The 24116-nt window shown below is 42.4% G+C and overlaps 2 protein-coding genes across 14 annotated transcripts in view; one reads left to right on the top strand and one right to left on the bottom strand.

Moving 5' to 3' along the window:
* The window catches only part of MYH15 (myosin heavy chain 15), a 144007-nt gene extending 140211 nt beyond the window's left edge, over positions 1–3796 (top strand). Inside the window, exons 39-41 of one of the 2 annotated variants that reach the window (XM_043449084.1) lie at positions 68–163; positions 1010–1151; positions 3145–3796. In XM_043449084.1, coding sequence (XP_043305019.1) covers positions 68–163; positions 1010–1151; positions 3145–3152 — 246 coding nt within the window. In that variant the 3' untranslated portion in view covers positions 3153–3796. Of the gene's footprint in view, positions 1–67; positions 164–1009 lie in introns of both variants that reach the window. The other variant, XM_043449083.1, reaches the window with a different exon arrangement.
* Positions 3797–5033: 1237 nt separating this feature from the next.
* Positions 5034–24116, bottom strand: part of HHLA2 (HERV-H LTR-associating 2) — a 159722-nt gene continuing 140639 nt past the window's right edge. For 5 of the 12 annotated variants that reach the window (XM_043449136.1, XM_043449137.1, XM_043449140.1 and 2 more), the window contains 7 exons: positions 17678–17767; positions 15570–15661; positions 14323–14595; positions 10740–11057; positions 8850–8972; positions 6783–6841; positions 5034–6034 (listed from right to left, as the gene is read on the bottom strand). In XM_043449136.1, the coding sequence (XP_043305071.1) occupies positions 6005–6034; positions 6783–6841; positions 8850–8972; positions 10740–11057; positions 14323–14595; positions 15570–15661; positions 17678–17767 (985 nt within the window). In that variant the 3' untranslated portion in view covers positions 5034–6004. Of the gene's footprint in view, positions 6035–6782; positions 6842–8849; positions 8973–10739; positions 11058–14322; positions 14596–15569; positions 15906–16804; positions 16875–17677; positions 17768–24116 lie in introns of those variants that run through there. The other 7 variants (XM_043449129.1, XM_043449133.1, XM_043449130.1 and 4 more) reach the window with 3 other exon arrangements.

The raw sequence follows: 24116 nt of genomic DNA, 5'->3' as shown, positions 1-24116 counted from the left end.
AGGCTACACCCAATGCAAACTGCTGGATCCTTCAAATCACCTTCACATACAAACCTGTACTTTGCAGGTAGAGGAAGATAAGAAAAATATGAGCAGGATGCAGACTCTGATGGATAATCTTCAGCTAAAAGTACAAAGTTACAAGCAGCAAATCGAGGCAGTGGTAAGTACATGAGGCAGTTGCAGCCTCATGGATTTACTAGCCATCTACATTTGATTAATGGAGATATGTGGCCCTGAGCTAAACAAGCAGCTTGTCAGACAGGACCAGCTCAGCTTAAAGTTTGCTCATTCTCTCTTTTTTTTTTTTTTCAATGTGTATGCTAGAATTATCACCTATAGTTAAAATTTGTGGAACTTTTCCCTTCAGGGAGCCAAAGCTCTCTCCCTTGGCCTTTGCTTACACCCAAACATATGCAATGCACGATATGAGGCAAATAGGAGCATGGTGTCATGTAGAGATAGAAAATTTTGGTTGGGTAATCATCCTGTGGGGCTTCTCATGTGGCTCAGTGGGAAAGAATCCAGGCGACGTCAGTGCAGGAGACGTGGGTTCTAACTCTGAGTGGGGAAGATCCCCTGGAGCAGGAAATGGCAATCCACTCCAGTGTTCTTGCCTGGGAAATCCCATGGACAGAGGAGCCTGTTATAAGAGAAGCCTTATAACAGTAAAGACAAACCCCCTCTACCCTGAATAGGGTGTTAAATTGATCACAAAACAAATTATGGTTAATCTGTCACATAGCAAATCTGTGAAAGCTGGACTACATCCAGTTGGTGGAAAGTGCCGGCTATGTTCTCAATTTCCGGGGGAAAAATGTTATAAAATGGATCTGGTGCCTGCTAGGAAGTCTGAATCCATATACATCATACAAAAATATGATATTTCATTCAATACTCTGAAGTTTAGATTCCTTTCTCACACTTTTCAACTTTCTCACATCAGGGCAGAAAAAAATATGACTCTATAGGCTCAGGGATTTCTTTGTTTCATTTTTTATTTTTATAGGAAGCAGAAGCTAGTCAACACCTTTCCAAGTGTAAGAAGCAGCAACAGGAGTTGAATGAAGCTAAGGAAAGAGCAGAGACAGCCGAGTGTCAAGTCAATAAGCTCAAGATGAAGGCAAGAGCTTGGGAAAAAGGCGCGGCAGGTAATCCGTTCCGCCGTGACGTTTAAAGCACTCAGGTGTTTCAGGCTCACGTCATCACATGGAACTTTGTTTCTTCAGAGGCTTTTAAAAACAACATTGAAAGAGAGTTTCTGATAAAATCTTCCCATGTTTATTAACTCTGCTTGTCTGGGTAGGATGAGACAGTCAGCCTTTGATGGGGTGGACACTGTGTTACACTTCTCAATTGCTTAATTCTAGGTTAATGTGCAGGCTCTGAGCTCCCTGGCCTAGATTCCTGTGGGTAGGACAGTCAGGTGTCTAAGGAGAAAAGACGATTAAAGAAGCACAGATGGATCTGCTTGAAATTCTAAGCAAGCTCTTCTATCTATGGTGGGCAAGCATCACATTGATATGGAGATCCCAGGGGGACAGGTTTAAAGTGGAGGCCATGAAGAACCAATGCAAGAGTCTTGCTTTCTGGTTTTCTTCCCTAAAACAGAGAAAGGAACTGTCTACATCTGTGTCCATGAAAATTCTGTTCCAATAGTAGGGGCCACTGCCCTGATTTTCCTGGGAAAGTGACAGAGAGCATTGGAGCTGTAGGCTTGGCAGGGCCAGCACCTCAGTCTGTTCAGAGATGTCACACCAGAGGTGGAGTGGCTTAAAAACTGCAGACACTTCTCGCAGGTCTGAAGGCCATGAAGTCCAGGGTCAGGGCGCTGGCAGATTTGGAATCGGGTGACAGCTACTTCATTGTAGACAACCCTCTCCCTGTTGTAACCTCACGTGGTAGAAAGAAGGGAAGACGCGCTCTGGGGTCTTTTTTTTCATAAGGATGTTACTCCCAGGCATGCAGACACAACCTCATGACCTAATCCCTTCACGAAGGCCCTGGCTCCTAAAACCATCAGTGTTCGGGTTAGGAATTCAACATGTGAATTTTGCGGGGGGACAAAAACAGTCATGCTATGGCAGCGAGCTCAGCTTCCTCACTGAGACTGTTACCAGAAACGGTTGTTCAATGAGATCTGGCTTTAGGAGAATCAAATTCAAGGAGGTTGTATAGACTCCACAGAATATGCCTACAGAGCCCTTAGCACAGACACCGCCATTTCAGGTTTTAAAATGAATTACTAGTAAACTTCCAAAAAAAAGGAGAGAGGGTAACAAATAGCAAATACTACCTTACGGGAGGTCAAAGGATCTCTTTTGACGAAGGGACTAAAAGTTGGTCATTTTGAATATATTTGGATTCAAATATGAAACACATGAGACTTTTGCAGGCTCTAGAAATTTCTTATTGATGAGCAAATAGTCTCAGGGAGAAGGCCTATACTGAGAGGTCCAGCTAAGTGGGTTGAACCCTGGCCTCAATCTGCAAAGTGCTCCAGCCTGGGATTGGGTCTTCTGCGCAGCAGCGCCCAGCAGCCCCCGTGATGGGTTTGTTTAGGGAAATGCTTTGCACACGCTGCAATTGCTCTCAGCTGCGCGAGGTCGGAGGGCCTCGGAAACAGATGTAATGCTTTCGACTTTGTCACAGTTATTTCCGACAAAGAATAAAATGAGCGAAGCAGAAATTGCTTCTGAGAGGCCAGGGATGAATAGGAAAATCGTCCTTGGCAATGCAATGACTAATTGTTTTCCATTCACAGAAGGAGAGCCTGAACGTCTCTCCCCTGTCATAAACCAAAGGAAAAGGTTTTCTGATAGAATCGTGCGTCAGGTCTGGGGAGCGGATTGGTGATGCGTGTCATCTCGCTGTTCTGGGGTCTTCTCCAGAGGGTGCTGCCTTTCCTGGCAGTGCAAGGCGGGCAGAAAATTGAGTGACCAAGCACGCCCTTGCGGTGAATTACTGGGGTCTGCTTTCTCTCATGCAGATAATTGCCTCAATTCCCTTCCTCCCTTTGAAGCTAATGAAGAGTTGGCTAAGGCCTGCTTATGACGGGAGAGCACTGGGCTTCGTTCGGGGTGTCTGTCCCGCTGATGAAAGTCACAGGAATCTCACAGAACATGCTGATATTCTGTTTTTCAGGTCCATGAAGAATGATCAGTCCTCGTTTATAAAGGACAGAGGCTGGAAGAGTACAAGGAGGTACCATTTTCTGACCAGAAACTTAAGCCGCATTTGAAATATACATCTTTAGATTGATGTATAGTTGCTTTACAATGGTGTATTAGCTTCAAGTGTGATAACATAGTGCTTCCATATTTGTACATTATACTCCAGTTAAAATGACTATAAAATACTGGTTATATTCTCTGTGGTGCACGTTGCATTCTTGTGTCTTATTTATTTGTACCTGGTGGTTTGTACCTTTTAATCCTCTTTCCCTCCCTGGTACCCCTCCTCCCTACTGGTAACCACTAGTTTGTTCTTGTATTTAAAAGTCTCTGTTTTGATATATCCACTCATTTGGGAAACATTTTTAAAAATATGCTGCGTCAAAAGTAGTTTAAAAAAGGTGATCAGGAAACATGATAATAAAAAGGGAATATTGTTGCTTTCAAGTGTAGTGGGGAATTTTTTGATCCTCAGATGCAAGTAAACATTTCCCATGAAAGATTAGATTACAAGAATCTTTTAAATTTTGATGTTAAAAAATACTTTGTCCATATTGCATCTTAATGAGTAATACTCCTAGAAGACATGAGCTATGTTATGGTCCCTGGGAAGTTCTGCTTGACTCATCATCACGAGATGCTCAGTTTAGTGATAACTGGTGCGCTGTCTTTATCATACCAGCGTGGCTGAGCTGGAGGTACGTTTCCTAGGATTCCCTTCTCTGTGTGGTTCTGGATTACAGTTGGTTGCAAAAGAAAAACGCACCCGATTCGAGAGGCAGAAGTGAAGGAGCAGCGGCTTTGTTTTTATGCTCATAAGCTCAGGGTATGGTCCCAGGCACAGCGATAGCTGGCAGATATTTCTCAAGGCTGAAAGGGCGAGCTAGCTGGGATGGGCCCCAGATCCTGCCAGACTCCTCGCCAGGCAGGCCTGCGGCTCCACGGCAGCAGGTCACTCCCAGCATAGACTCTAGAGGCCCCAAGAGACAGCGCGGGATCCAGTTTGTTCTTATACATTCCAGTTCATCCTCACTCCGTGTCCAGCTCTCCTTCCTGACGCTGGCACATCTGACCAACAGCGACCTCAGGGACAGCACTGGATGTGGAGGGGGCCGCCTGGCGCAGACGTCTTCACCACTGCCCGCGGTTGGACGGTGTTGAATGTCTCTCACAAATCCTTGTTCTCTCCTTCTCAGCAGTCTGCCTCTGCAATCCAACCTGACTCTAAGATTAAGCTCAGCAGTGTTGAAAGACCTAGGGTCCTTCTTATCTGCCATCCTCCATGTGTTGGCTTTGGTCTTTAAATTGGTCAACCTCATCACGGTAAGATCAGAACTGTTCTGAGCATGTTCTCCTCACTGAGTGCCCTATGTCCTTTTCTAAAGATTTTCTTTATATCCTTAGTACTCTACAGTTTGTGATGAACACTTGTCACGACACTGTAGCAAATATGTGAGGTCAACAAAACTCTGCAAAATAGGAGACTGTGAAATAAGTCCAGCTGATAAAGAACACTGGACCAGGCGGCATTAATACACAATCGGGGTTGGTTTTCTCCCATAAAGTGAAAGTGAAGTCGCTCAGTCATGTCTGACTCTTTGGGACCCCATGGACTGTAGCCCACCAGGCTCCTCCGTCCACGGGGATTCTCCAGGCAAGAGTACTGGAGTGGGTTGCCATTTCTTTCTCCAGGGGATCTTCCCGACCCAGGGATCGAACCCAGGTCGATCTGCCTGCATTGCAGGCAGACGCTTAAACCTCTGAGCCACCAGGGAAGCCCAAAGTGAAAGTTGCTCAGTCCTGTCTGACTGTTTGTGACTCCATGGACTGAGTCCATGGAATTCTCCAGGCCAGAATACTGGAGTGGGTAGCTTTTCCCTTCTCTAGGGGATCTTCCCAACCCAGGGATCAAACCCAGGTCTCCCGCATTGCAGGCAGATTCTTTACCAGCTGAGCCAGCAGGGAAGAAAATTTGATTGTCATAAAAGTCCTAGTTAGGCTTCCTTTTTTACACCTTGATAATCAAATTAAGGAGAACAGATCATCCAATCAACTGAGGTATTCATTCTGTCCTTGCATAAAAATGTATATGAAAATTTAAGTTTATTAGAAATCTGATTAACAATATGACAACTGAGCCAAAGATTAAATTAAATTATCTTAATAACCGGGGTCACTCAGCTATGAAAGCCTGGTGTCAGATAGTACAACCCCACCCCAGGGATGTCAATTCTTGCGTTGATAGGGCCTTTTGCACCTTGGATTGTCTTAGAGACACTGACATTCTTACTCTTTGGGGTCCCTAAGATTCACCATACTAAATCTAGTAGATTAGGCTGATCTTAACCGTTCATATAAAACTAGAGTACAATACTTTAGCATATCAATTGCTTTGTTTTCTTGGCCATGGTTTTTTACCTTTTCACTAAGATGATTTTTGCTTCTACCACTCACCCATCATTAGTTGATCAGATTTTGAATCATCTCTTAGTGATTTGTTTCTTCTGAGTTCTTGGCGGAAACTTCACTGTAACCTCCTGGGCTGGTTGCAGCAGGAATGTAAATAAATGAGAGAGTTCTTATATCCAAGCTGAATTGGAATCCTTGGTATCCAGGCATTTATAATCTTGATGCAGGTGGGGGGCCCCAAGAATGACTCTTAGTTTCTGAAGCGAGAATGTGACTATTCTCTTTCTAGTATCACAGGTTTTTGCAATGGTAGAATTGTCAGGTCTCGACAGACCATTGCTGGAATCACAGTGAAGAAAGGGGAGGTGAGCTCATAGGATATTACGGAGGGTTGTGTTGTGTTGTGAACTTCTGTCTTCACTTCATGTATTGGGCAGATGTTCTGAAAGAGGCTAGAACCAAGAAACATGGACTCAAAATAGTTGTTGTTTATGTCAGAATAACCATTTTAATATTAATGGTGGTGGTGTTTTGGTTTTTTGGAGGGGGGGACCTTTAAGCTACTGTTTGCATCTGTAATCAGAGATCCATGAGACAGTTATAAGTAGTTATGAAGTTGGATCTTATCAATTTTAATTTCCCTGCTAGATATTCCTGAGATTTTAACAAGTAGAAAAACAAGTTTATCCCACTCTTTGCTGTTATGTATCATGATGAATGGAAGTCATAAATAATAAAAGGTGTGCAGCAAAAAAGTATACAAGCAAGCTATAATTCATAAGTGAATTATCAGTTCTGAAGGAACCTAGAAGTGTCTGGAAAAGTGTAGAAGGTCAGTAGTCTGAGTCTGGGCAGAAACTGTAGTCTGCTTTTCTCTATTTTATCTGTATTTCCTTCCACTTCTGTGCAAGGCCCTGTTTCATCAGAAGAGTAGATACATTGGTGAACAGTGCCATTGGAGATCTTTGCAAGTAACAGTTGGAAATGAGAAGAGCAAGCACTTATTTAAACGACTAGAGCCTGTTTAATCATAGACAGTGGAAGCTTAAGTGTATTTTTTTCCTGTTCTATTATCCTGCAATCCCTCATGCCTTTTTTCTCTGTAAAAGTCCTGCAAGATAATGTGTGAATCAGTCAAGAGTTCAGTTAGCTTTTTACCATAGCATTCTTATAAATAGTTTGATAAAGGAAATGCCTTACCACGTTTTCTTCTGAAGTACCGGCACTGCTAGAGTTCAGATTAGTAGGTAGATGCCTTTCTACAGGAAAAAACAGAACTTAAAAAGACATCTCTTTGCCAACACCCCAATTCTCCCTTATTCCCACCTCAGTAACAACAAATAGTTGCTCAGTCGTGTCCACCTCTTTGTGACCCCATGGGCTGTAGCCCGCCAGGCTCCTCTGTCCATGGAATTCCTCAGGCAAGAATACTGGAGTGGGTTGCCATTCCCTTCTCCAGGGGATCTTCCCAACCCAGGGATCAAACCCAGGTCTCCTCGATTGCAGGCAGATTCTTTACCATCTGAGTCCCCAGGGATGCCCCACCTCAGTATGATTATGTTATTAGCATCACATTAGTTACTCCCCTCTTGGTATCTTTTTCCAACAAACAGCATCAAAAATGTCCTTAATGTAGAAATACTTCATCAGAAACCCAGCAGTAAATTCAGGTGCTCCAACGCAGGGAGAAAGGCAGTTAAGCAAGCCAGCAGCTCCTGGCTCTCTAAGGTAGTTGGCCTGATGCCTACTGACTATAAACCATGGGGAAGAGCCAAGGTGGTGATGGACAGGAAAAGGGCCATAATGTCACTTCTCACGGAAGGCTTCAGGCCACAAACTATAGAACACTCTGTTTTATTTTTCTAAGTGGCCAACACCCTAATGTGGTTTTTGCTGACATCTGACTGCTCCTCCAGAATCGGAATCCGTCCTGCGCTCTGCCATGGGATGCTGACCTGGATGGGTTCTACCTGCAGGGCTTCTCTTCCCTCCGCTTTCATCTGGGGTGGAGATCAGAGGGCAGAGGGGGCAAAATCAGGTGTTCCTTCTCCTAGCTCCTTCTGCATCTGGCTGTGTGCTCCGTGTGAAGGCCGCCTTCCTCACAACACAGCTGGCCCCGTGACTCTCTCCTCCCAGGTTCTGGGCACTGCTCCTCCTCCTCGTCTCTTTAGATTGCGGGTTTCCGGCCAAGCTCCGAGGGGCGCAGTCTCTTCTCTGCTCCCCTTCCCCAGTGTTGAGTCTGCCGGGTGCTCTGTGTTGGAACTGCACTGGCGCACCCTTCCGCTACAGAGACTAAAGCATCGTTCCAACACGCTCTCTCCTAGAACGTGAACCTAATCTCAAGTGCCGTGATATCAGGGTTTGCACGCGGAAGACAAACTAGACTACCTGAAACCTCCCACTTCTCCCTGCTTCTGGCAGCTGCAGGACAGGAGTGTCACGGGCACCGGCCTGCTTGTTCATACGGACAGTCACAGGCCTGCAACAGCTGAGACCCCGCTCACTGCCACCCTGAGAGTAACCTTCAATAATGGTGTCCACAATGACCAAGTGACCCTGACTTCAGCAGGCGCAGTAGGCAAATATCAATCAGAAGAAGTGACATTCAATCCATCTCAGCCTCCCAGCACACTCAGAGCTTTCTTAGAGAGATGATGAAATCAGCAGAGCTTCATGGGGCCGAGATCTACCTCTGCCACTAGTTAGCTGGGTCATCTTAGGTGGTGCCTATAAGTCTGTTTCAGATGCCTATTTAGCATTTGCGTTAACTTTTTTGATTCTAATTTCCTGACCTGTAAAATGTGGAAATAAGTAAATCTAAGTTTTTCACAGATCTAAATTTGTTGATAAAAGCAAAGTCTTTTCAGAAGTCCTGTGATTGACCGTGGAATCTTAGTATCATGTTGAATTACTAGAAGTAATTAAATTACTGTAAGTAACGGTTTTCTAGCAGAAAATTTAGAAAAAGTTTTTTTTTTTTTAAAAAACTTCACACAGATTAAAATAAAATGGCCCATCAAGGACAATGCTGTTTTGAGCAGTAGCAACTATTAATAAGGGCTTCCCTGATGGCTCAGCTGGTAAAGAATCTGCCTGCAGTGTGGGAGATCTGGGTTCAGTCTCTGGGTTGGGAAGACCTCCTGGAGACAGGAATGGCTACCCACTCCAGTATTCTGGCCTGGAGAATTCCATGGACTCGCTAGTCATCTTGGATACACCTCCACCTGAACCCCCGGGCATGGGACCAAAGCCTCCATGAGATAGTACCTCTGTGGAAACCGATGCACCTTCTTGATCTAACAGCTCGAGTGGCCACCGACAGCAACAAAACTGCCAACACCACGGCCACCAGAACTGGGACAATCATCCCAGCAGGTGTTCTTCGGCTTGCTTCAAAATAAGACAAACAGAAAGTCTATGAGCTGGAAGAAAAGTTACCAGACAACAAAAGAAAATGCATAGCTGGGTGAGTATGTTTATTCAAAGTAGCTATTTCTGCATTTTGCATGGGAAGCAGATATCAGTGAATAGACTTTTCCTAATGAAAAGACCCATTAAAGATACCAACAACAGCCCTGTCTGGATCAGTGTTTTTCATAAGCATAAATAATACTTCCCGGTTCCCAGGTGGCGCAAGTAGTAAAGAATTCTTCTGCCGAGGCAGGAGACATAAGAGATGCATGTTCAATCCTTCAAGAAGATCCCTTGGAGGAGGGCATGGCAACCCACTCCGGTATTCTTGCCTGGAGAATCTCATTGACAGAGGAGCCTGGCGGGCTACAGTCCATGGGGTCGCAAAGAGCTGGACATGACTGAATAACTCAGCACATCACCCCATGTAATATGTCTATTGGGGGAACCTGTCAAAGCTGATATTAAACAATTTGGGGCATAGTGGGGATGGGAGTCAAGAGAGGAGAAACTCTGGAAACTTGAGAGGCAAAGAGTTTTTTATGCACTTTAAGCCTTTGTTTTATATTGTAATAAGGGAATTAACATACTTTTGTGTGTGTGCGCTCAGTCGTCAGATCAGTTAGTGTCTGACTCTTTTGTGAGCCCATGGACTATAGCCCGCTAGGCTCCTCTGTCCAAGGGATTCTCCAAGCAAGAATACTAGAAGGGCTGCCATGCCCTTTTACAAAGGAATAATTATGACAACAAGCTAACCACAGCCCAGTGTTTTCCTTGGGGGATGAAGGTAGGGCACAGTGTACCCGTGGCTTGGGAAAGGCAGGAGCCTAGAGGACGAGAGATAAGAGGTGCAGAGATGAAGAGAAGAGCTGAGTAGGAGCCATGATCTTGAGTAAAAAGTGACAGACGACCACCAAGATAACGAATGGTGCTTGGCGTTCCTCAGAAATAACTGGAGGAGCCTGAACTCTCTTCAGCCTCTTGATTGGAACTAGAATTGTTATAATTTGTATTAAAGGAAGTAACATTCAAAACTAGAATGCCAAGAACATTTATAAAACATATGTTCCACTGACTCATTTTAATAAATAGAGAGGTGCCATGGTCTCCCACGATGTCAGCTGCTGAAGCATAAGGGTGATCAGCCCCCCTAGACAGTCAGCTTCTGAGTACACATTCCTTGACTCTATGGCTACTGAACTAGCAATATTTTAAACAATGAGTTGTGGCAATTAGCTACCACTAGAGGTAAAAATGGAGCCCAATCAGGCACAATCTTGATGTTTCAAATGTCCTCTGATGACTGTTTTCACCAGGATTGCAGACCATGCTTCAATAGCCTGCAGCAGAAGCTTCAGTTCTAACCTCTCACCATGCCTGCACAGCCTTCTCTCCCCAAACCCAGACCCTAAGGCACATATCTGCACAATGGTAAGCAGGAATTGAAGATGCTCAGCCCACAGAGTAACAAAACATAGAGGTTCCACCTTCATTTCTGAAGCTCTGAAACCATAAAAGGGAAATCTTCTGGGAGTAATTTCCTTTTATTTCTCAGTGCAAGGCTTTCGTGTGGTTGAAGGAAGGAAATTGTCTACCATTTTAACGGGACGTATCCCTGTAAACAGTATTTTCAGAAACTTTTTTATTCAGAGGTATTCTTGAAATGCCAACCTAATTTCCTATTTGATGTTCACAATGCCTGCTGCTGTACCTGAAACCCATTGTCCAGCCCTACTTGTAACTTACCTACATGCAGTGTTTGCATGGTGAGTAAGGTACTTTCGTTTGATGTAATATTGCACAAATACTCCCCACTGTCTGAAAGACGAAGATCCTTCAGAGTTAAAGAGAAGTCACGTGAGTTTATCAGCTCTTCTTTCCATGAAATTTGAGGTTGACTGGTAAGTGTTTCTTGTGAAGAGTTCTTAAAGCAAGCCAGGAGCAAGGAACTCCCATTTTCCACTCTGGACCAAGTGACTGTGAAGTCTTGATTTGGTGGGGAAAAATTGTTTTCAGGTTTACATGAGAGTAAAACGTTTTCACTTTCCATTTTATGAAGAACATCTAACAACAGGATAGAAAAGTAAAGATAAATGAAAAATTTTTCAAATGAATTTTCTAAGTTATACTTAGAAATATCTTTGAAAACACTTTTTGGAAAGCAGTGAGATATTTGTGCTGTGGAGTTTCTTAAAAGCTTTACACCACTATTTTAAAGTCACCCACCAAGGTTACGTTTAGGCTTCAAGGAGGCCCAAGCCTGGGCCAGCTAGGGAGACGACACACCTGGTCTCCAACTCCTACAACCTGCGCGTGATCACCCAAGAGTGCCGCCACCAGTCACGGGCACGTTTAACTCCGCAGTCTTCTGCTGACCTCTCGAACGCTGGTGCTACCCAGGCTGCCTCCTCGTCACCAAGTACTGCTAGTAGTCTCTGCTACTTCCATGGTCTCAACCACGTCTTCATCCCTCTTTCTGGACAAAGTCTTTTTTCTAGCACATGAGTGTATTTCTAACCCTGTGCAGGAATTCCCCACTGGACTGATCTTTTAGAGCAGGCAGTCTGCCGGGTATTCTCGGCTTCCCCTCCAGAGTTCACACCACGTTGTCCTTCCTGTTCTGCCAGCTGACTGCTATGGACCGCCGTGAATTATCCTCCCTGGTTTTCGACTCACCTACTCTGCATTCCACCTGTGAGAGGGTGGTGCCAAAGCAAGTGATCTAAAACACAACAATCCACCTGTGAATGAGTGATACCAGAGAAGCCATCAAAAATACAACTTCCAGTCTCTCCGATGGTTCACAGCCTTCTTTGGCTCTGTACTGCCTCCAGGCCAGCCCAAGCTCCTTAGCAAGATGAAGGCATTTGATCTTGGTTTTTGCCTTCCTCTCTAGGCTTAAAGCTTGATACTTCAGTTTCACTCCCAACCACTTATACTTCCACAAATTCAGGCAATATTTACCCCTGTCTCTGCTTTTGCATATAGTATGTTTTTTTACCTGGAATGCCTATGTTCTCCTGAAATTTCCTACTACTCCTTTAAAATTCGGTCTGTATGCAACTCCTTAAGCATATATTCTGAAACAACCTGATCCATACCCAACTGTAGCAAACAGATTTAATCACTCTCTTTGTATGCTACTTTCCTGGTTTAGTTTTATTTTTACATGTTTGTACTAGATGCTGTGGATCCATAAGTGAGTAAGAGTCCACAGCATCTAGTATACATCTAGTTCTGAGGTTCACAGGTTGAGTGACAAACTTTGGCACATAACAGATCCTCAACAAGACAAAATAGCACTAAGCCTAAGGAACCACTGGAACTTCAGGATACTCAATTCTGAACAAACAGGAGAAATTATGATTCTCCATATAAAATATTTGCAATTTAATATTTTCAACCCTTTCCCACATTTCCATTGCTACTTGGCTGATGAACAGTGAACATTAGATGCCCATACTATTGACATCATATAAGGATAATGAATAATTTTCCCAAATAAGATATACATATGACAAGTAGGCACATGAAAAGTTCAACATCACTAATCATCAGGGAAATGAAAATCAATGCAACTACAATGAGCTATCACCTCACACCTGTCAGAATCACTATTATCAAAAAACAAACAACAAGTTTGGGTTAGACATGGAGAAAAGGGAACCCTTGTGCATATTTTGGCCCCAGGTAAATAGCAGGGAGGGAACACAGCTCCATCCATGAACAAAAAATTGGATTAAAGATTTACTGAGCATGGCCCCACCCATCAGAACAAAACCTAGTTTCCCCCTCAGTCAGTCTCTCCCATCAGGAAGCTTCCATAAGCCTCTTATCCTTCTCCATCAGAAGCAGACAAACTGAAAAACACAATCACAGAAAACTAACCAATCTAATTACATGGACCACAGGCTTGTCTAACTCAGTGGAACTATGAGCCATGTCATGTAGGGCCACCCAAGACAGACGGGTCATGGTGGAGAGTTCTGACAAAATGTGGCCCACTGGAGAAGGGAATGGCAAACCACTTCAGTATTCTCTCCTTGAGAACCCCATTAACAGTATGAAAAGGCAAAAAGATAAGACACTGAAAGATGAACTCCCCAGGTCGCTAGGTGCCCAATATGCTACCGGAGATCAGTGGAGAAATAACTCCACAAAGAATGAAGGGATGAAGCCAAAGCAAAAACACCACCACTGGTGATAGAAGCAAGGTCCGATGCTGTAAAGAGCAATATTGCATAGGAACCTGGAGTGTTAGGTCCATGAATCAAGGCAAATTGGAAGTGGTCAAACAGGAGATGGCAGGAGTGAACATCGACATTCTAGGAATCAGTGAACTAAGATGGACTGGAATGGGTGAATTTAACTCAGATGACCATTATATCTACTACTGTGGGCAGGAATCCCTTAGAAGAAATGGAGTAGCCATCATGGTCAACAAGAGTCCGAAATGCAGTACTTGGATGCAATCTCAAAAACGACAGAATGATCTCTGTTCGTTTCCAAGGCAAACCATTTAATATCACGGTAATCCAAGTCTATATCTCGAACAGTAATCCTGAAGAAGTTGAAGTTGAATGGTTCTATGAAGACCTACAAGACCTTTTAGCACTAATACCCAAAAAAGATGTCCTTTTCATTATAGGGGACTGGAATGCAAAGAGATTTATAGAAAAATTTTGCTTTGCTTCTAGTGAACTATAAAATAATTTTCCTCAGTAATAGATAAATGGTGTCAAATTAATTTTTCTTCTCTTTAAACTCTTCTTAAACAGTATGCTATAGATAGATTGGTCAGAGTTTGGGTTTGTTCAAATAAATGAGAGGAAGGAGTAGAAGTGTTGATAAAGATTAATGGGCTAATGCTACTTAAGGAGACTAAACAGAAGCAATACTAATTTTTGTTGGTTGAAAAACTGGCAAGAATCAGAGGTTGTGACCTGCTAGGAGACAAGCATCCTTTCCTTCTCCTCTGATCTTTTAAAGTGCAATGCAGGTAGAAAATTCTGTGTAGAAGAACCATAGAGAAATACAGTAATACACACACATATATTTGCTACTTTCCATTTCACAAATGTTTTCCTTTAACTCAGAAGCACCTTGCAAGGTAAGGATTACTTCCATTTTTGCCGACAAGGAACCAACACTCACAAGTAAAAAATGATTGCTTGAGGTAACAGAGCCATTAATATTAGACCTGGGACTCCAGACTGGTCTTCTGACTGCTGCAAATGCATTTCCTTCCCTTTTGTATTCCTTTCTTTATCTGTAAATCAATCCCCATTCCCGCCCTACCTCCAACAGCATGTTCACACAGAAAGCCTACCTTTCATTGTCCATCTCCCTGTCCATGTTTGCTTCAGCAGTGGATTTTCAATTGCACATTGATAAGATGAATTTGATCCTGTAATATTTACTCTGCTGTTTACATGAAAAGGACCGAAAGGATCATCTCCTTTCCTTTCTTTTTTGTCAGAGATAGTTGTATTATTATCTACTTTCCATTTGATATTTGGATAAGGAAAAACACTGAACACAGTGCATATTAAGAAGCTGTTGGTGGTTTTCTTTTCATACTCCATCACAGGTGTGACAAAATCTATGAGGGAGAAAGAAGGGCATGTGAGGACCTCTCATTAGCTTCTTTTTAGGCCACCTGTGCAGGACACTTATTATTTTAATACCTATGAACTGAAAAGCCAAGCTTTGGGAGTAAAACTTGGCAGTTTCTGAAAGGGAAAACAGCAAAAACTCTGTAGGATCTTAGGATATAGTCTGGTGATTGACAAGAAAAAAAAAAAGAGTATGAGTGGATACACAGCAACTAGCAAGCTCAACTCTCTAGAAAGAATTCTAGGAAAAAAAGGCCTCAGTGAGCATCCAAATGTGAGTCAGAAGCTGGTAAAGTGGAACTCATGCAGCAGTCTGTACTCCTCGGGTACTGACTCTGAGGCTTTCTGGTTCTTCATTTGCCTGTAATTCTGAGATTTCTGGGTCCGGGTTTGCAGCAGTTAATAGAACGGAGGGAGAGAGAAGAAAGCCGATTAGAAAACACCCCTCCCCCCAGCAAAGAAACGATTAGATAAGCAAAGCAAATCAAGATAGGGGAAGGCATAGAATATTAAAATTAATTTAGAAAATAGGAAATGTAATTTAAGTCAATAATTCAATATTTCTAAGCTATCATTGGCAGGATTTCTTAAAACTGGTAATATTAGGTACTGATATAAGACTTAAGGGGAAATGGATACTCTTATGCTCCTGCTATACGTGACATTAAAACTTTACTTCTGACCCTTTTGTTTCAGACCATTTCCTGGTATTAAATATAAGGATGTTCATCACAATACTTTTTTGTAATGTAAAACACTATGAATACCTGAATGCCTATTAATGGAATAATGGGTGTATCAATTCTATACTCTAAAATACTATGCATTAAAAATAATGAGGTAGTTTGTATACATTGTCTTAGAAGGAAGTCCACAGCTTATTAAATTAACAAGAAGGCATTCCAGGCAACATAGAATGATACCATTGTCATGTTTCGTTAAAGCTTACACGTACACTTACCTACCACTTGTAGGACTACTCTCTTTGTGATTGTTCCAAGGGATGTTTCCACATAGCATATGTAAATTCCTTCATCATAAATGGTTAATCTTCTGAAACACAGGGAGGCATTCCCATTGTAAATCTCACCAGGGAAGAGGGATAGCCTGTTTACATATCTGGGATCTTGCGTTTCCAACTGGTCGCGGTCTTGGTAGTATGAGTAAATGTTGGTATCTCGATTCTTCCAGTGAATTACAACATTAGGCCCACTCTCAAATGAGCAAGGGAGAATTACGTCTTCACGTAGTCTTCCAGTGACGATTTGCTCATTCACACTAACATGACTGAAGGAAGCTAAAGAGGATTCATATAAAAACAAGAGCAGCTATGAAGTGAATTAGTGATGGTGCTTATCAAGGGTTATATCAGGGCTGCCTGGAACTCGCCTAGGTCAGCAGCCTGATCATGAACAGCTATCGTCTATCTATCTATCAAGACCCTTTGCTAGTCTAAGTATCAGAAACAAGCCAGGAAGCTCTGTATTTGGGTGTCTGCAATTTTAATCCAGTATCTGTTGGATTCAGTGTAACTATGAGAATTGACAACAGTGTAAAGCATAGAAACCTTGCTTGATGCTTGATCAATAGTCTCATTTCTCTTCTGATCTTGGCCTACACAGTTGCTGGAAATTATATTATATAAAGTAAAGATTCCTGTTGATTTTTACCCCTAAACATATACCCTTAATACTTACTTTACAATAACAAATTATTAAATAGTTTATTCAGCTTCTAGAGCCAGCAGACTCTTACAGAATAGAAAAATCTTAACTTGGTTGGGTTAGGAAATATTTGGAACATGTAGAAGACAGAGCTGCATTCAAGGATCTGTTGGGAATACGCAGACATTAGTTTCAAGAAACGGCACACATAGGAGTCTAAAAGGGGACATGAACTGACTTGCTTATTTTGGCTTTAGGACAACTCACAGGGTATCCTATGAGTCAGTTCAAATATAGTTAAGAAATATTATTCTAGATATAAATGTAGAAGACCAACCCTCCTAATACATATAAGTTTACATATGTGTTTGAAGTAAAGTTAAATTGTTAGTCACTCAGTCATGTCTGACTCTGCAACCCCATGGACTGTGTAGCCTGCCAGGATCCTCTGTCCATGGATTTCTCCAGGCAAGAATGCTGGATGGGTAACCATTCCCGTCTCCAAGGGATCTTCCCAACCCAGGGATCGAACCTGGGTCTCCTGCACTGCAGGCGAATTCTTTACCAGGGACGCCCATATGTAGTCAACCTCAGAAGGTGATCTTAAAAGGAAATGGACTCATCACAATCAGATTTTTGCAAAGAAAATATACTTATTATCTCATAATCACTGCAGCTAGTATCTAGTTTTTCTGAACAAAAAGAAAAGTAGATCAGGTGCCCTATCTATGAATTTTGTGATATTTGCACTGGAAAGGACATTATTTTACTTATAATGAAGTAAACTCCATTGACCTTGGCCAAAGCCACCTGAGATGGGAGAACTGGGTGTTTATGTGGCCAGGTCACAAAGTCTTTTTCCTTGGCCTCCTCCTCTGAGGCTCTTTCCATTCTGCCATGTCCCACTTTGCCTCAGAGAAACAGTCTATCCAAAGGCTAGAGGAATGTGGCATTAAGCTGGGAGATGTGGAAAGGTGGGAAAGAAAAGGAGTGGTTTTGTTGACTTCTCTAATTGTTCTACTGAACATCTCTAATATTTTATTGGGTAATTAAAAATGCCTGTCATAGGACCTAGCAAAGCTGATAGCACCTTTTGTCGCGTCAAGTACCAAGCTAACACTTAAAAAAAAAAAATCAACCAACCAATCAAATTTGCCTTTATAGTGATTTTATATCTGGTAGCAGATAACAGATTAGAAAGAGCCTTAAGCAGAGTAGACAGAAGAAAACATGATTTTGAGTCTTCATGCAGACTTCCGCCTGCTTCCTGTTTATTATTAATTGATCTTTTAGAAAAGCTGACAATGTTATGGCTACAGAAGAAACAGCCCCCTTGTACCGTGGCTCATGTTCCTATCTAATGATACAAATAACGAACACCTGGGTGTAGTGTAAAGGCGCTTACCTTGAGACCCACACGGAGCTGGTATAAGAGTGAGGAAGAAACACAGCACCGCCTCTGCCTTCATCTCTTCTGGAGATCATATCACTGACACTACCAAAGGGAAGCAAAACATGCAAGTTACAGATTTTAAGTGCAGACAGGAATTGGAAAAGAAAGAATTAATATCTCTGCCTATAGGAGAATCATTAAATTAACTCTGGTGCATTCACACAAATAATTCTCCTACAACCATTAAACCTTTAAAATTAAATACTGTAAAAGACAGTTCAGTGGTATGGAAAGAAGCTCTTAATGCTTTAGGAGAAAAATCAGATTACAAGGCAACTTTTAAGTAGCATCAGTTCAGTTCAGTTGCTCAGTAGTGTCTGACTCTTTGTGACCTCATGAATCGTAGCACGCCAGGCCTCCCTGTCCATCACAAACTCCAGGAATTTGCTCAAACTCATGCCCATCAAGTCAGTGATGCCATCCAGCCATCTCTTCCTCTGTCGACCCCTTCTCCTCCTGCCCCCAATCCCTCCCAGCATCAGGGCCTTTTCCTAAGTAGCATAGTCCCCTTTTAAAAGCACACACATTTCTGCATGTAGGAAGTCAACAGGACATATCACTGAACGTATAGCAGGATGTTAACTCTGAAGAAGAGGTTTCACATCTAAGGCAGTACCTGCTATATAACAGATTCTGAAAAATGGCTGTTGAATGAATAAAGATTTGGTATACATTAAATGGTGGTTCTCTGGATATTTGAAGAATAAAAATTGTATGATCATCTCAATAAATGCAGAAACAGCTTTTGACAAAATTCAGAATCCATTTATGATAAAAACTCTCCAGAAAGTGGGCATAAAGGAAATAACCACAACATAATAAAGTATGTAGATGGCAAACCAAACTCACAGTTAAAATCATACTCAATGGTGAAAAGCTGGAAGCCTTTCCTTTAAGATCATGATGCCCACTCTGGCCACTTTTATTCAAGATACTATTGGAAATTCTAGCCACATCAATCAGACAAGACAAAGAAATAGAATTGAGATCAGAAAGGAAGAAGTAAAACTGTCACTATTTGCTGATGACCTGATATATACATAGAAATTCTAAAGAGGCAACCAGAAAACTACTAGAGGTTGATATAAAATTAATATTCAGAAGTCTATTGCATTTCTATACACAAATAGTGAACTATCAGAAAGAAATTAAGGGAGGGAACTAAGATGGTGGAGGAATAGGATGGGGAGACCACTTTCTCCCCTACAAATTCATCAAAAGAACATCTGAATGCTGAGCAAACTCCACAAAACAACTTCTGACTGCTAGCAGAGGACATCAGGTGCCCAGAAAAGCAGCCCATCGTCTTCGAAAAGAGGTAGGACAAAATATAAAAGATAGAAAGAGAGACAAAAGAGCTAGGGACGGAGATGTGTCCCGGGAAGGGAGTCGTAATAGAGGAAGTTTCCAAACACCAGGAAACCCTCTCACTGGTGGGTCTGGGGGAAGTTTTTGAATCTCGGAGGGCAGCCTAGCTGGGAGGAAAAATAAATAAAACCCACAGATTACATGCCTAAAAGCAACTCCCAGCAGAAATGTACCCCAGATGCCCGCATCCACCACCAGCAAGTGGGGGCAGAATGGAGAGGAGCGGGCGGCATTGCTTAGGGTAAGGACCGGGCCTGAGTGCCCTGAGGGCAATCGGAGGGAGCTAACATGAGATAGCAACTTAAACCTTGGGACAGCAAGAGAGAGAGAGAAAATTAACCAGCCCAAACACACTGCGGGCCCGTTTGCAGAACAAAGGGACTGAGCGATCCCAGAGAAGAGCTAGCCGGCTGCAAACTGGCCCATCCCTGCTGGAGGCAGGAGGCAGGGGGAAGGGGAAAGGGGCAAACTCGGCCCCAGAGATGGCACCCCCCACCGCACTGCAAACAGGCCTCCAGTTTCTAACCAAAGACTTCCTGAGATTCTGGATGGTCGACATCCACTGGGAGGGTCGCAGCTAGAGGCCAGCTCCCAAGAATAGACACAGGGCACACCCAACCAGTGCGCGGAAACTGATGCTGGGATCGCGGAGGGGAGAAGGCGCACTGAACCCGGGGAGAGTGCGCCCGTCAGGCTCCTGGCGGCCTGAGCTGCTTGGGCGGGGAAGGCATGAAACGCAGGCCCAACCGAGTCTGTGCTTTTGTAGAATACCCGAAAACCTGAATCTGAGCGGCTTAGGCCTGGGAAGTCCACACAACGCAGGGCCCGCTCCCTGGAGAGCAGCCTGGAGCCTGAGCAGTGAGGACGGGGAAAGCACACGCCAGGAGTGGGGGCAAACCCAGTGTGGCTGGACCACTGTGCATGCTCCCCACACACCCGTGAGCGGGGGCAAACCCAGTGTGGCCGGAACACTGCGGGTCCTCCCCACACACGCCAGGGACATTTGTCTGCAGCGCCCCGCCCTCCCCGCAGCGCGACTGAACAAGCGAACCTAAACAAGAGATCACCTCCGCCCGCCTGTGTCAGGGTGGGAATTAGACACTGAAGAGACCGGCAAACAGAAACAAAGGGAACCGCTTCAGAAGTGACCGGTGCAACAGATTAAAATCCCCGTAGTTAACACCGACTACACTGGAAGGGGCCTGTAGATAGCGAGAAGTGTAAGCTGGAACGAGGAGCTATCTGAAACTGAACCAAACCCACAATGCGCGCAACAGCTCCAGAGAAATTCCTAGATGTATTTTTACTACTCTTATTTTTTTTTAATTAACAAAAATCTTTTTCTCTTTCTTTTTTTACTTTTTCTTTTTCTAAGTCCTCTATTACTCCTCTATTACTCCTTAATTTTCATTTTTATAACCCACTATAACCTGGCAAAAAAAAAAAAAGGACCCTATTTTTAAAGTGAACTCCATATATATTTCTTAAATTTTTTTTGTGTTTTTGTGGTTTTTTACTATTGTATTTTTAAGAGTCTAACCTCTACTCTAGATTTTCAATCTTTGTTTTTCAGTATTTGATATCAATTTTGGACATTTAAGAACCCAAACTTCAGTACCCATTTTTACTCAGGAGTGTGATTACTGGTTTGATCACTCTCTCCCCCTTTTGATTCTCTTTTTTCTCCCCCAGATCACCTCTATTTCCTCCCTCCCCCTTCTCTTCTCAATCCAAATCTGTGAGTCTCTGTGGGTGTCCTGGGCTGAGGAGAACACTTAGGGAACAGAGTACAACCTAGATCTGTCTCTCCTCTCTTGAATCCCCCTTTTTCTCCTCCTGCTCACCTCTATCTCCTTCCTCCCTCTCCCCTTTTTCATGTAACTCTGTGAACCTCTCTGGGTGTCCCTCACTGTGGAGAATCCTTTTACCATTAACCTAGAAGTTTTATTATCAGTGCTGTATGGATGGAGAAGTCTTGAGGCTACTGAAAGAATAAGACTGAAATCCAGAGGAAAGAGGCTTAAGCCCAAAACCTGAGAACACCAGAGAACTCCTAACTACAGGGAACATTAATTAATAAGAGATCATCCAAAAGCCTCCATACCTACACTGAAACCAACCACCACCCAAGAGCCAATAAGTTCCAGAGCAAGACATACCATGCAAATTCTCCAGCAACGCAGGAATATAGCCCTGAGTGTCAATACACAGGCTGCCCAAAGTCACATCAAACCCATGGACCCATCTCAAAACTCACTACTGGACACTCCATTGCACTCCAGAGAGAAGAAATCCAGCTCCACCCACCAGAACACCGACACAAGCTTCTCTAACCAGCAAACCTCGACAAGCCAAACACCCAGCCCCACCCACTGGGAGAAACCTCCATAATAAAAAGGAACCACAGACTACCAGAATACAAAAAGGCCATACCAAACCCAGCAATCTAAATAAGATGAAAAGGCAGAGAAATACCCAGCAGGTAAAGGAACATGAAAAATGCCCACCAAGCCAAACAAAAGAGGAGGAGATAGGGAATCTACCTGAAAAAGAATTTAGAATAATGATAATAAAAATGATCCAAAATCTTGAAAACAAAATGGAGTTACAGATAAATAACCTGGAGACAAGGATTGAGAAGATGCAAGAAAAGTTTAACAAGGACCTAGAAGAAATAAAAGAGTCAATTAAAAATGAATAATGCAATAAATGAGATCAAAAACACTCTGGAGGGAACCAACAGTAGAATAATGGAGGCAGAAGATGGGATAAGTGAGGTAGAAGATAAAATGGTGGAAATAAATGAAGCAGAGAGGAAAAAAGAAAAAAGAATCAAAAGAAATGAGGACAACCTCAGGGACCTCTGGGACAATGTGAAACACCCCAACATTCGAATCATAGGAGTCCCAGAAGAAGAAGACAAAAAGAAAGGCCATGAGAAGATACTCGAGGAGATAATAGCTAAAAACTTCCCTAAAATGGGGAAGGAAATAGCCACTCAAGTCCAAGAAACCCAGAGAGTCCCAAACAGGATAAACCCAAGGTGAAACACCCCAAGACACATATTAATCAAATTAACAAAGATCAAACACAAAGAACAAATACTAAAAGCAGCAAGGGAGAAACAACAAATAACACACAAGGGGATTCCCATAAGGATAACAGCTGATCTATCAATAGAAACTGTTCAGGCCAGAAGGGAATGGCAGGACATACTGAAAGTTATGAAAGAGAATAACCTACAACCTAGATTACTGTACCCAGCAAGGATTTCATTCAGATATGAAGGAGAATTCAAAAGCTTTACAGACAAGCAAAAGCTGAGAGAATTCAGCACCACCAAACCAGCTCTTCAACAAATGCTAAAGGATCTTCTCTAGACAGGAAACACAGAAAGGTTGTATGAACATGAACCCAAAACAACAAAGCAAATGGCAACGGGACCATTCTTATCAATAATTACCTTAAATGTAAATGGGTTGAATGCCCCAAAGACAAAGACTGGCTGAATGGATGCAAAAGCAAGACCCCTATATATGCTGTCTACAAGAGACCCACCTTGAAGCAAGGGACACATACAGACTGAAAGTGAAGGGCTGGAAAAAAATATTCCATGCAAATGGAGACCAAAAGAAAGCACAAGTCACAATACTTATATCAGATAAAATAGACTTCAAAATAAAGGCTGTGAAAAGAGACAAAGAAGGACACTACATAATGATCAAAGGATCAATCCAAGAAGAAGATATAACAATTATAAATATATATGCACCCAACATAGGAGCACCGCAATATGTAAGGCAAATGCTAACAAGAATGAAAGGGGAAATTAACAATAACACAATAATAGTGGGAGACTTTAATACCCCACTCACACCTATGGACAGATCAACTAAACAGAAAATTAACAAGGAAACACAAACTCTAAATGACACAATGGTCCAGCTAGACCTAATTGATATCTATAGAACATTTCACCCCAAAACAATCAATTTCACCTTTTTCTCAAGTGCACATGGAACCTTCTCCAGAATAGATCACATCCTGGGCCATAAATCCAGCCTTGGTAAATTCAAAAAAATTGAAATCATTCCAGTCATCTTTTCTGACCACAATGCAGTAAGATTAGATCTCAATTACAGGAAAAAAATTATTAAAAATTCCAACATATTGTGGCTAAATAACACGCTTCTGAATAACCAACAAATCATAGAAGAAATCAAAAAAGAAATCAAAATAAGCATAGAAATGAATGAAAATGAAAACACAACAACTCAAAACCTATGGGACACTGTAAAAGCAGTGCTAAGGGGAAGGTTCATAGCAATACAGGCTTACCTCAAGAAACAAGAAAAAAGTCAAATAAATAACCTAACTCTACACCTAAAGCAACTAGAGAATGAAGAACCCCAGGATGAGTAGAAGGAAAGAAATCTTAAAAATTAGGGCAGAAATAAATGCAAAAGAAACAAAAGAGACCATAGCAAAAATCAACAAAGCTAAAAGCTGGTTTTTTGAAAAGGTAAATAAAATTGACAAACGGTTAGCCAGACTTATCAAGAAACAAAGGGAGAAGAACCAAATCAACAAAATTAGAAATGGAAATGGAGAGATCACAACAGACAACTCTGAAATACAAAGGATCATAAGAGACTACTACCAGCAGCTCTATGCCAATAAAATGGACAACTTGGAAGAAATGGACAAATTCTTAGAAAAGTACAACTTTCCAAAACTGAACCAGGAAGAAATAGAAGATCTTAACAGACCCATCACAAGCACGGAAATTGAAACTGTAATTAGAAATCTTCCAGTGAACAAAAGCCCAGGACCAGATGGCTTCACAGCTGAATTCTACCAAAAATTTAGAGAAGAGCTAACACCTATCTTACTCAAACTCTTCCAGAAAATTGCAGAAGAAGGCAAATTTCCAAACTCATTCTATGAGGCCACCATCACCCTAATTCCAAAACCAGACAAAGATGCCACAAAAAAAGAAAACTACAGGCAATTATACTATGAA

Source organism: Cervus canadensis, chromosome 27 (genome assembly GCF_019320065.1).
Source record: "Cervus canadensis isolate Bull #8, Minnesota chromosome 27, ASM1932006v1, whole genome shotgun sequence".
Lineage (NCBI taxonomy): Eukaryota > Metazoa > Chordata > Mammalia > Artiodactyla > Cervidae > Cervus > Cervus canadensis.
Note: the sequence above shows the minus strand (reverse complement) of the source record. Positions and strands in the feature narration are given on the sequence as shown.